This window comes from Coccidioides posadasii, chromosome 2 (genome assembly GCF_018416015.2).
Source record: "Coccidioides posadasii str. Silveira chromosome 2, complete sequence".
Taxonomy (NCBI): domain Eukaryota; kingdom Fungi; phylum Ascomycota; class Eurotiomycetes; order Onygenales; family Onygenaceae; genus Coccidioides; species Coccidioides posadasii.
The window spans coordinates 7,536,583-7,548,705 of NC_089408.1; the positions used below are offsets into that span (position 1 = coordinate 7,536,583).

Sequence of the window (12,123 nt, forward strand, 5' to 3'; positions counted from 1 at the left end):
TGGCTCTCTTTTCTTCTTTTCCGAAACGACACGAGTCTTGCTTCGGTCTCCACCAAAGGCTTCTGCATGTTCCCTTTAGCGATAGATGATACCTCTTGCGGGCTCGCTTCTGGGGGGACCTTGTCTTTGCCGATACTCTTCAACAGTCGTCCTCATATTCCAGAGTATTAATCCGCCTTCTTCGCCTTCTCACATAAATTGTGCATTTACCGCCACGCCTGTTTCAGCGAAACCTGGGGTAGTTGTACCATTTTCTCCGCTCATTTCTCGAGCTTTCCCGGAGCTCGTCCGCTCTTTTCCTCCCTGTTTTTGTCTGACTTTTCGTGTATTCTTTTCTTATTTTTTTATTTATTTTTTTCAGTCTTCGTTACTCTGTATATATTCTGTACCCTTTTAATCATCTATGTCTTTTTTTTTACGAATTTAACACTACACGTCACCGCAAAATGGGGAAGAAATTCTTTCCATCACGACCTCGAGCATACACGGCCGATACCGGTGTTGGTTCCACTGGAGATGGAACAGCTGACTCTCTGCAGGCGAACCAGAGCTGGCCAGTTGGCAGTGCAAAGGAATCAAGACGCAAGATCGTTAAGACAGTGCGGCCTCATCAACAGGACATCCACCCCCCAGAAACCTTAGACGAATATAGCTCTTCACTCCCTCACGGGTCTCCCCTCCATTTTGCATCCGTGAACGCATCACGGGATGATCAAAGGATAGGTGTCGCTTCCGCCAATCCGTCGACGGAACCGGTCAATGACACATGGGCGGATATCTCCAGCATGAGTCCCCTAACGTTGGACGAAGACGTCCACGGCAAGAATTACAGTTCACTGAAGCGTAAACCAAGCAAATGGAAGAAATTCGGTGGGCTATTCAAGTCAAAAAGTCCAGAATCCCCGCCTCGCGTGCCATTTTACGAGGTTAGGGTAAACGACCGTCAGCTGCAAACGTTGGATAGCTCGGAGTACGTGCCTGATATGCAGCTACTACGGAGGAAGCCAATTATACCCGAAGCTCGACCGTGGCCTGCGCGATCGCAGTCGCTTCCACGTCATGGGGAGTTTCCGTCGATGGTGATCGACGTTGGCCACAGCAATCCCGCAGAGACAGGCGCTTGGGCAGCGGGAGATCAAGAGAAATACCACCAACGGGGGCCTTGGCCTCAGACACCTTTGGAGACCACAGAATCTCAGCCAGATGGATCCACCTCTAATGCTCCGCTTCTCAATGTTCATATTCCTGATGTTGGGATGGAACGTTATAGCGTCATGTTTGGTTCGATACATGACACAAAAACAGGATCAAACTTGCTTTCTCGTCGAAGCAAGAACCTCGATAACCTCACAAACCCAGCCACGGTGGTATGTACTCCTTTCCAACTCCACCTTAAATGCATGATTACTTATTTCTCAGCAGAAAGCGATGCAGAACGATCTTGCCAGACCAAGGCGTGCTACTTCCCCTGGGCCATCAAAGTCTCCTACTTTTACACTATTCCCAGCAACACCCACCAATAAGGCCTCAAAACTTTTAGGATCTCACTGCCTTCCCCGTAGGCCAACTCCGTTGCAAAAATCCCACACCCTACCCGTCTTGCCAGGCGCAACCTCCTTTGAAATGGCCGCTCGAAAAAAACAGCTTCTTCAGAGCCCTGTGGAGACATCGGAATCATCCCATAGCAGATGGGGATCGGCCTCCTACTTTTCAACCTCTCCCTCAGAAATGGATGATGAGTTTTCAGATGAGGACCACGAGACAATTAAACTGCGCATTAAACCACCCGAACAGGAGGAGCCTGTGTGGGAAATGGTGACCCCCGCACGTAAGACTTTATCACAATCAACTGTCAGAAAGTTACAGAATGTGATGTCGGAAGAAAGCCCACCGAGTGGTAGTCCGAGAGAGAAGGGACCACTGGAGCCAATGGCTGGTCAATCAACTCCGTTGCAATTGCGGGACGAGATACCTGCTATCCCTCTTCCGTTCAAAAACTCCTTGCAATTACCCAGAACTTCAACGAAAAACGCCACTTCGGCGCTGGAGCCCAGCGACACGTCTCAGGGTAGACAGGGTGGCTACCACAGGTCCAACCCGTCGATAGACTCGTACGGTGATGACTTTCAGACAGTTGAGGTTTCAATCGCGAGGTCCATATCAGTCAGCAAGCGGAAACATATGCTGGTTCCGATTGGAGGAAAGTCCAGCGCCCTCCGGTCAAATGGACGGCTTGTGGAAAGGAGAGTTGCGACACCTACCGCAGAGGCTGTGCATAAGGATCATCGTTATGAGAAGTCCCGAGTTGCTGTGCTGGAAAATTCAGATTGACGCCAAGGGTGATGCCGCTGCTTCCGCTGTCGAATCCAGAACCCTCAGTTGTCTTCACCTCCTTTTTATAAATCAAAGCCTCCTAGGTGTTGACTCTTTTCTATAACTAGGTCGCTACACTCCACCCGCTTCTTTTATTATTCTTTATTTTTCTCTAAACTTTGCCTCGGACAGAGGATGCTTTGGAGCTGGGAAATGTTTGGATGTGCTACGAGGATACAGTCTTTTGGTTTACCATAACTACGACACACGCCGTGAGTGTGCTTTTACGCGAATGAGACAGGAAAAGGTGCAGGAATATCGGAGCTAGGCTTCTTTTGTAGCCACATTTCCGCATAATGGGAGTTCAATGTTTGATCATATTCGGTTAGGGAATTTTACCCCCGGGAGGAAATCGTTTCTGTCGACTTTTATTTTCCCTTATCCTACACGTTCCTTTCCTCCAACTACACCTCCCTTTTCTTTTTTCTTTTTTTTTTTTTTTTTTTTTTTTTTTTCTCTTTTTCATTGACCCGCATACCTCTAATGAATATCCTCCATAAGGAGTATATGCCTAGGTTACCCCTCACCCAGCACCGAATAGATTCTCTGGGCCTTCTTATGTATTAGCCGGTTGGGAATACTTGAAGCTACTCCTATACTTGGCCATAATCTTTGCGTATTTGAGGGAATATTTGTCGTGGTCTTCTGTAATAATCTCCTTGATGGCAGGCGCTGGTGTGTTTGGGGGCTCAATCGTAACAAATATGAAGCTGGACAACCCCTGAACGGGGTCAAGACAGTCCACCCAAACGGAAACGGAGCAATCATGCAAAATTGAGGTAGTCCAGAATAATATGGATGTATTAGCTGAAGCCGGTGCTGAGATGTGGCCGGCGCTCCCATTAACATCGCTTCATGATTTTCCAGGGCATAGAATCCAAAGGTTGAGATGATACCTTTGGTTAACAATTGTTTCGTTTGTCGTGAATTTAGGTAACGAGCTTATTATCATAGGCCAATACCAGCAGATAGAGCAACTTCAACATGAAAGGATGTTAGTTATGCCGCAAGGAAATGTCGTGTCTTAAACAAAACGAATTCTAGAGAAGCATAGAAGCCTCTCCCTTTTCTGGCTCTAACACTGTCAAGTATTCTATGCTCGAAAGCAAATCATGTCCGCATCAGTCACACCTAACAGTTCCATGACCAAGCAAGGACATGTATTCACTGATTTTTGTGATCGATCATCGTTTCCACAGCCGTAGGATGAGTGTGTTTCAAAGAAAATGCTCTGGATAGCCAGATATGAGGAGGCAATCAAATGACTAGTTTAGCTATTCAGAGCGCTCAAAAGCCGAGAGCGGTTGACCAGAGCTTTATAAAACAATGTTCGCTTCACTTCTAATACAAGGTCAATAATGTACATTATCTAGGTCACTGTTACTTAGCTCTTGGCCATTTTGAGGACAAGAGTAACCTTATAGATACCTAAGTGTGTTTTTTATGCACTGGTTAACACTGTACTCACTTACCATGATGCCAGGTGCTTAAGTTTTCTAGAACTTCATTTCATACGCATCTCAGCTGACTCTTCCAATTCGCAGCTGCAACCGTGGCTTTGTCTGAATACGTAGAGAAAAGAGCCCCTTACTTACAATTAAGGGACGAGACCGTTCACAAGCCCAAGGTGGGGGGATTCTCACAGATGAAATGCGCCAGGCGCTCAAAGCCTTGCTGGAAAGCGAAGTGCTGCGAAATGTAATCAGTATATACTGTACAGTGGGAAGGTGAGGACCCTTGCTCTCTTCCCAGACATATCCGTTGAGGGTCGAAAAGACTTGATGGGCAACGGTTTTTTCCTTTTTTTTCTTTTTTTTTGGCCGACTACTCCAGACATAACTTACTATCTGGCGCACCACATTGCCAAGAACAAAGCATCTGAGATGTGTTGTAAGATACGGAGGAGTAAGATACGGAATTTGAACCTGATGCGCTGCTTGACTAAGGGTTATGTCGGGCCACACAAATTCCTCTCTTGAACCAATCCACTATGCGATATTCTCGTCATAGATGCCGTTCCTTGTCATATGATATTGGAGCTGATGATTGAAATGCACGCGAAAAGCGCGGTCCGCCCCTGTCATGGAGGTACAAGCATCCTAGTCAGCTGCAGAACACGCTGTCAGTTGGAGATAATACTGGGAACCCTGCTATTAGTCTAGAAAAGCGAGGCAGCTATGAATAAAGGCTCCATCAGCATTGTGGGCTGGTTTCTGACACACTTCGGCCAGAGACCGTATTGGTTGCCATTGTTAGAATTTGTCTCTCGCTGGCACCCGAGCCATCGTACTCGCGTAATTTGATGGGGCTGCTTGTCACTCGTGACAGGGTAGTTACTATTTAATAATGGACATGGACCTCCCCAACTGATCCGTTAACCTGGTTGTTGGCAAAGCGAGGGCAACAGGGGTCCAGGCACCGGAGTGCCGATGTAACATGTTCATGGGAATTTCTGGGGAAGTAGACTCATAATAGCCTGAGCCTATTTTTGAATCCTTTTGGAACCATGATCATCAAGCAGTTGGCTTGATTTGCCTTGTTCTTGAAGACTCGGGTATATTTTGCTCAAAGATTTGGTCCAGGGTGGAGTGTACCCTGCTAGGTGCTAACATACCCCTGGTCTTGACGGCAGCGGCTCGCAGCGGCCGATTTGTAACACAATGTATGTACTCCGTATATAATGGACATACATATATGGTAATTTATCAGGCTGTTTCAGCAAGAAACCACCCATTCCATTCCCGGATACCCATCACTCACGACCTTCACTTTCATTTTTCCTTTCAAATCATGCACATCCCTTCTTCCCTCTCCAGAAGACAACTTAATCCTCGTCCGCGCAGTGACATTCGCCCGAGCCCGACTTGTCCGGTCTTTGTCTTTGTTCGACCAAGTGACACGCTTCAAGGCGAGTAGCTCCTCTTCGTCCGGCTCACTTCTCGTAACAACGATAAACCAGCCTTCCATCTGTGGCTTGGGGAATTTGGGTGCATAGATTGGAATTCCCTCAGCGTCTTGGCGAGATCGTGTATGCGATAGTGGATGTTGGCGCACGAGCTCGACGACGAGTCCTGTATCTGCCACCTCAATAATCGATACTTTGATATTAGGTAGTAAGGCTACTACTTTCGTAAATTCAGTCGCGGTTGATTCGTCTAGGCGCAAGACTTTGACAAGATTTTTGGTTGCCGCTGGTGTCAGAGAGACTAGCTCCAGGAGGTTCTTGGGAACCTTCGTAAGGTCTATGTTCTTGTCCTGCTCAAATTCAGGATTCACGCCTGGTAAAATCGACAATGGGTGATCGCCAGGCCACCTAGCGGATTTTATACTTTGTAATAGGGTCATCATCATCCAGCATCCTTTAGCATAACCGAGTTCAGCCAAAACATCAATACAGGCTTGGATAACACGGATCCCTTGATCCAGCACTGAAGTTTGGTCTCCAACATAATCGGAGATAGGGAGGTCAACGCGGGACATAAACGCTTGGAGTAAAAGGAAGGCTTTGATATGAGGGTCCCAGAGCGGCAGATCCGCACTTACCGCAGAAATGGGCAGCGGTAAATTTCGCGCAAGCTCAGCGTTAATTAGATCTTCGTTGTGGCGAACAGGAAGCTCGTTGAATTCGGTTGCAGAGCACATCCAAGCAAGAGCGTCTGTAAACGTGGGGTCTGGCTTTGCATGCGACATCCAGAAACGGACCGTCTTATGGGAAATGTAGTAGTAACTCATAATCTTCCCGTAAGGACTTGGGTCGACATATCCAGTAGCTTCGTCAAACGAGATGCATGAAGATTTAGCGAGTTCCCCCAGAGACTTATCAACCAATTCGATCATGAAGTCCGCCGCCATTTGTTGAGCCGCGATTGAATTGTGCTCTTCCACGGATATTTCAAGGCCATAGTATGATGGATTCTTGTGTAATCGTCTGAAGAAAAAAGTCCACGTCAAGTAGTCAAGAGCATCCTGCTTGGTTGTAATCGTACCAGCAGACACTTCGGCGCCCAAATGATCATCAAGGACTTTGTGAAGCGTGGATTCCACGGGGAAACCAGTATGGAGAAAATGCTTGTAAAACGCTTTCTTAGATTCTTGAGTGAAAATGCGTGCAATACCTGAAGAATCGAACTGCGGACGACCAGCACGGCCAAGCATTTGCAGCACGTCTGTTAGGTCCATATCCTTGTAGGCTTCAATCTTCGCGTCGAAGAACTGCGTTCCTTTAACCACGACGAGATGGGCTGGTAAATTCACTCCCCACGCGAGCGTACTAGTGGCAACAAGGATTTGGACCTTGTTGTTGGCAAATAATTCCTCTGCTAGCTGTCTGTCTGATTCAACCAACCCGGCATGGTGAAGACCAATCCCAAAGCTTAATGCTTCCCTTAAAGCATCATCTTTCACTCGAGCGAGGTTAGCCTGTAAGTCATCCTCTGACATGTTTACAAATCGCCGTGGGTTATCTTCCATGCCACAAAAATTTATCAAGTCCTTTGCCGTGAGCCGAGTTTGTCGTCGGGAGGCCACAAACACAATTACGGGTTTCTCAGGTGAGTGATTCTTAATAGCAAGGAATGTCGGGCGGTTCATTGACTGCATAAATGGGCAGAATCCTCGCTGCTCGGGGAATCCATCAATGTATATCTCCAGAGGAACAGGTCGAACTGAGTGGCGGAAGTTGTAGAGACCCTGTTTCACACCAAGCCAGTCACCGAGATCCGTCGCGTTAGCGCATGCTGTAGACATGCCGAGCAGTCGTACCGATCCTTTGCTTTGAGATGCGATATAATTCATGCGGGAGACGATAATTTCTAAGATCGGGCCGCGATCACCTCCCAAAAGGTGAATTTCATCAATGATAACCAGGCTGACTTGTCGCACGTAACCTCTTGTTTGCCAACTTCGAGAGATACCATCCCACTTTTCAGGCGTGGTAATGATTATGTCTGCATTTCGGATGGTCCTCGTGTCAGGTGTGTTATCACCGGTTAATTCAACAAGTTTGAGGCCCAGTGGCATCGCTAGTCGACGGCGCCAATCCTGTACACGTTCTCGAACTAATGCCTTCATGGGCGCAATGTAAACGACCTTCGATCCAGGCTTTTCCCGAAATGCCCACCACATGGCCAGCTCTGCTGCGACAGTTTTGCCACTCCCGGTTGGAGAACCCAGCAAGACATTGGCTGATGTGTGGTATAGCGTATGGAAAATTTGAGTCTGCATCGGGTTGAAGAATTGAAATCTCTGCCCGTAAATTTCTTCCAAGGCAGGGTTTTTTAAAGCCGAAATAGACAATGGCTGAAGGTCTAGTAAGTCAGTGTAGACACTCACCGTATCCGGTCGAATGAGATGCTGGAAAGATACCGGAGTAACGGTTTCAGCACCTAGCCACCGGTCGGATATGGCTCTGACATAAATTTGAGTTGGAAGGGGATCGGAGAGAGGAATCGTAAAATTCAATTCATGATGATCATGGAGCTTCTTCCGGCTGAGGATAAAATATTCGTGGTGATAGATTTCAGACGTCTCCGAGTTTTCAACCCATATCCAATACGGCTCCAAAGTGCCGTGATGCCTTATGTTCCATTCAAAGTCGGGATAAATATAGAGACGAATCCGCAGGACATCACGATTTAAAGGAGCAATTTCAGGTTCGACGCTTAATGTTGGAAAGTTATCCAGCAACTTGGAAAGTACGTTCCCCATTCTATTGTTATGAACGAGCTGTCCGAGCTCTGCTGGCTCCATATCCCGTAAGTTTTCAATTGACGAAGCAGGGGACTTCTGATCCAGGTTCTTTAGGATAGGTCTTGGTAAGTCAAACTGATAAAATGGATGTTGGAAGGGCCATATTTGTTTCTCAATTGACTTGCACATAGAGAGGAGAACTTGACATTGGTAGCCCCAGCGTCTGTTCAGGGCAATCATGAAAAGAGAGCGGCAGATACGTGCAGCGTTCTGAGCAACGTACGCCGTATCAGATACCAAGGCAAAATCCTCCACCCGAGCGCGAGATATGTACGACTGGAGTAGAATATTGGTCTTCGCTTGTGGACTGTCGTTTGTGCCTTCGACTTCGGTTCTTAAGCCTTCTAGTCGAAGCCTATCTAACTCCTTGAACTCGTTTTCCCTTGATTGAATATTGTCGAACTCGCCACTCATGCTAATCATCTTCATCACATCTGCATCACTGGCGTTTGGATTCATCATCGTATTGAAAACCTCAACGCTCGTCTGTAGGACATAATACTGGCTTGCAATACGGCCAACATCTTTGGAGCGGAGTTCTTCTGTGCGTTCGTTGAATATGATCATCTGGCTCTGCTGGAGGACTCGTGCAGCCTTTATAATTAAATCGCGACGGCGTTGAACAAGTTGAGGGTCATCGCGGATCTCAGCCCAGTCAATACCGTATGAATGGGGATTCCGCCTCATCCGGACGAAAAGATACGAGTAACCGAGCCACTGAACTCCCTCAGTGACAGAAGTTACCGTTCCAAGAGATATTTCTGCGTTGAGATTATCCACGAGTTTCCGGGAGAATCTTGATTCGATAGGCTCTTGAGATGTCACTGCAGAAATATAATGTTGCAGCTTGTTGTGTGTCGTGCAAATGAAACCAATGCCTGTATCTTGAAATTGAGGACGACCCGCCCGTCCAAAAATCTGGAGAACGTCTAGGATCCCCAAATCAATGAATTTTCCCTCTTGCGGGCTGTACAGTTGGGTTCCTTTTATTACCACCGCCGCAGCTGGAAGATTGACACCCCAAGCCAGTGTAGCAGTGCAGCAGAGAACCTTGATGATACCCTCCGAGAAGAGACGCTCCATGAGGTTGCGATCTGATCTCGCCATTCCAGCATGGTGAGTTCCTAAGCCTTTTGGAACTAGATCGCGAATTTCCCGTCCACGGCTACTTTTGATATCCCGTAATGCCTGAGAATAGTTTTCATGATCTACAGGACTAAACAAGTCCGAGCATTGCTCATCAGCAGCCATTTGTGCTAGGAGCCTGGCCGTATTCACGGTGTCTTTCCGTGAATGGACAAAAACCATTACTTGATGCCCCTGCTCGAGCATATCTCGGACTTTCTCAAAAGCGACGATATCAAGGTTTTCTCGAGATTTTCTCGATCCTGGGTCTCCTTTCACGCCAATAAAGTGTTGCTCCAGCGGAACCGGACGGAAAGAAGCATCAAAGTAGAATAAGCCCGCCATGCGATTGACTTTGAGAAAATCTGCAACATCAAGATAGTTTGGAAGCGTTGCTGAGAGCCCGATTATACGGATCAACGACTGAGTGCTTTCAACCTGGCGCTGGGTTCGTGCAACCAAGGACTCGATGACCGCGCCTCTTTCGTCGTGCAGCATATGGACCTCATCGATTATCAAGAGGCGCACCTTCTGTACCAGTTCCGTATCGCCTGTACTTTTCCTAGTTACCACGTCCCACTTTTCGGGCGTAGTCACGATGATTTGGGTTTGGACGATCTCTTGTTTTGTTAATTGCATATCTCCGGTCAACTCTCTGACTTCAATTCCCAGCCAAGCGAGACGCTTTCCTAGTTTTTCCGTCACCTCAGCTGCTAAAGCTTTCATCGGGGCAACATATACGATCTTGAACTCATCAGTCTGGACAACGAATTCAGAGGCCCGGGGTTCTTCCAGTGGGCTGGGGAGAGTGAACCTGGCGATCGTGTTTAGAATGGTAAGCATGGCAGCATCTGTTTTACCAGCACCGGTTGGAGCACAAACAAGCATATTCTCGTTTGTCTTGTAGGCGACATCGTAAAGCAAGCTCTGCATGCGATTAAGAGTTTGATAGCCCCTAAATGTACCTCGACACAGTCCATCCATCTCAGATATCGGAACAAGCTTTTGGTCGATGCCAAGGGTCCCGACCTTAGTTGCTGGAACAGCATATTCCGTGTACCTGGGCTCCTCCCGATGGGTAGTACCGGAAGGAAGCCCGTATTTTCTGCCATTGACGGACAGCGTGTTGCCAGCATTATAGGTCTTGTATACATGAGGATAGTGAGGGCCCTCCCGATCCTGCCTATCGGCAAGTTTGGCGTGCTTGTGTTCAAAGTCTTGACGGCGGAGGGCTTCTTCTCTCTGCGCCCTTGTCTGTAACTTTGATAGAATGGAATTGTCGGTCTGGGAAGGAGAACACAGTACTTCATGCCGATGAGCGATGAGATCGATAACAAGATCCAGGTCATCAAAACCAATGACTTCCGCGAGGGTCATTTGGAGCTCCTCATCGGAGCTGTCAGTGGCAAGAATTGCATTCAACTGCTGCTGCAGTCCAATGGCATCTAAGCCCTGGTTTCGCTGGGCGAGGGATCGGCATCTCCCTTCGAGCCACGTCTGGTCATAAAGCTCGGCCGATGCGGACTCGGGCGGGAGAGGGACGCCGTTTATGTCATCTAGGTCGTCGAGAGTGTCGTCGCCGTCGCTGATTATATCCCAGATGTCGTCGATGGAAGGGGACGAAAGGTCTTCATCACTTAGATCAACGTCATAATAATAGTTTGTATCAGTATCCTTGGACAACTTGAGGCGGTCTATCGCCTTTCTCATGGCCTCGAGCTGGGCAAGCCACTGTGAGTCAGGCGACGATGACATGGTATATCCAGCAAAGTCTTCAAAACAAAGGGAGATGGCAGCGGGTCGTAAGGGGGCTGGAAAATACGCAGTTCTCCAAGACGTCAAAGCACCGGCTAGCCTCCCCTGGGGTGAGTCTAAAGTTGAGCCTTTTCTGCTGCCGTCCAGCTCCAACAAGTACAGAGGCGCTTTGAGAGAGGCTTGAAGAGGGAGAGAGTGACGCTGGAAAATGAAGGTTAAGCCTTAGCGCCGATTGGCTGGATTTGGCAAGTTTAGCTGATTAATTAATTTACGTAAACGAATCAGCAGCCGACACTTTCTATTCATTGTCCAACCAGACTGCGTATAAATTCTATTTTATAGCCAATGAAAGAAGTGCCTTGACTTTTGATCCACCTAGCTGTACCTAACTGGGCTAGTTGAGTAAAGAGCGGGCCGGGCAATTTCTCCGCCTCTCCAGGGCTTCCAATATGTTGTCGCGAGAATCGCAAAGCGCTCTGCCACTCCAACCCGCATTCCAAACATGTGCCGTACTTAGATGAAATGGGTTGATTAAACAAGAGGGATCTTTGACATCCATCTATGACGAAGAGGGGGGATGGGTGCATTCAGGACGAAATATCACTGAAAAACCAGTCAGACACCCTTCTTGTACTTGGTTCGCGGCTTGCTCTTGGTACTAAGAGGAAGACAAAGGGGGATAATCCTTTTTATCAAGCTCGGATTACCGACATTTTGGGACGGAACCTGGGATGTTAGGAAAAGCAACTGGGGTTCAAAGGCTCCAATGAAGTCTCCAGGGACTCATCTGCAGGCAGCATGCATTTCAGAAGCCGAAAATTCACACAGATAAGAGAATTTGACGCAGACGGGACTGAGATCGAGCGTTGGGTGGAAGAGAACCAAACACCCCCAGAACAAAGCAGTTCATCACGCACCCGAGATTATGCCCTGTACAGAGAGTATGGCGGGTGTTGTGTGACGATTAGGCAGAACTATTTTATAACCACGCAGTTTTGTATTCCTCATATCTTCTCTACTAACTAACTAGCGGCACTTCTCTTCCCAGTTAAGTAATTCAGGACTTGCCAGACAGGCACTCTGCTGCAGACTTCGCTGGTCTCTGTGCTCCTGTGTCCTCCC

At 47.8% G+C, this 12,123-nt stretch overlaps 2 protein-coding genes across 2 annotated transcripts; one reads left to right on the forward strand and one right to left on the reverse strand.

Annotated features, from left to right (window-relative positions):
- Window positions 1-446: 446 nt before the first annotated feature.
- D8B26_004894 (uncharacterized protein) lies at window positions 447-2,331 on the forward strand (the record flags this gene model as incomplete). Its single annotated transcript, XM_066124631.1, has 2 exons — window positions 447-1,367; window positions 1,423-2,331. The coding sequence occupies 2 exons, from the start codon at window positions 447-449 to the stop codon at window positions 2,329-2,331; spliced, it is 1,830 nt and encodes a 609-aa protein (XP_065980712.1).
- A 2,658-nt stretch (window positions 2,332-4,989) lies between these two features.
- Window positions 4,990-11,001, reverse strand: D8B26_004895 (uncharacterized protein; the record flags this gene model as incomplete). Its single annotated transcript, XM_003070636.2, has 1 exon — window positions 4,990-11,001. The coding sequence occupies one exon, from the start codon at window positions 10,999-11,001 to the stop codon at window positions 5,089-5,091; it is 5,913 nt and encodes a 1,970-aa protein (XP_003070682.2). The 3' UTR covers window positions 4,990-5,088.
- Between the last annotated feature and the right edge of the window lie 1,122 nt (window positions 11,002-12,123).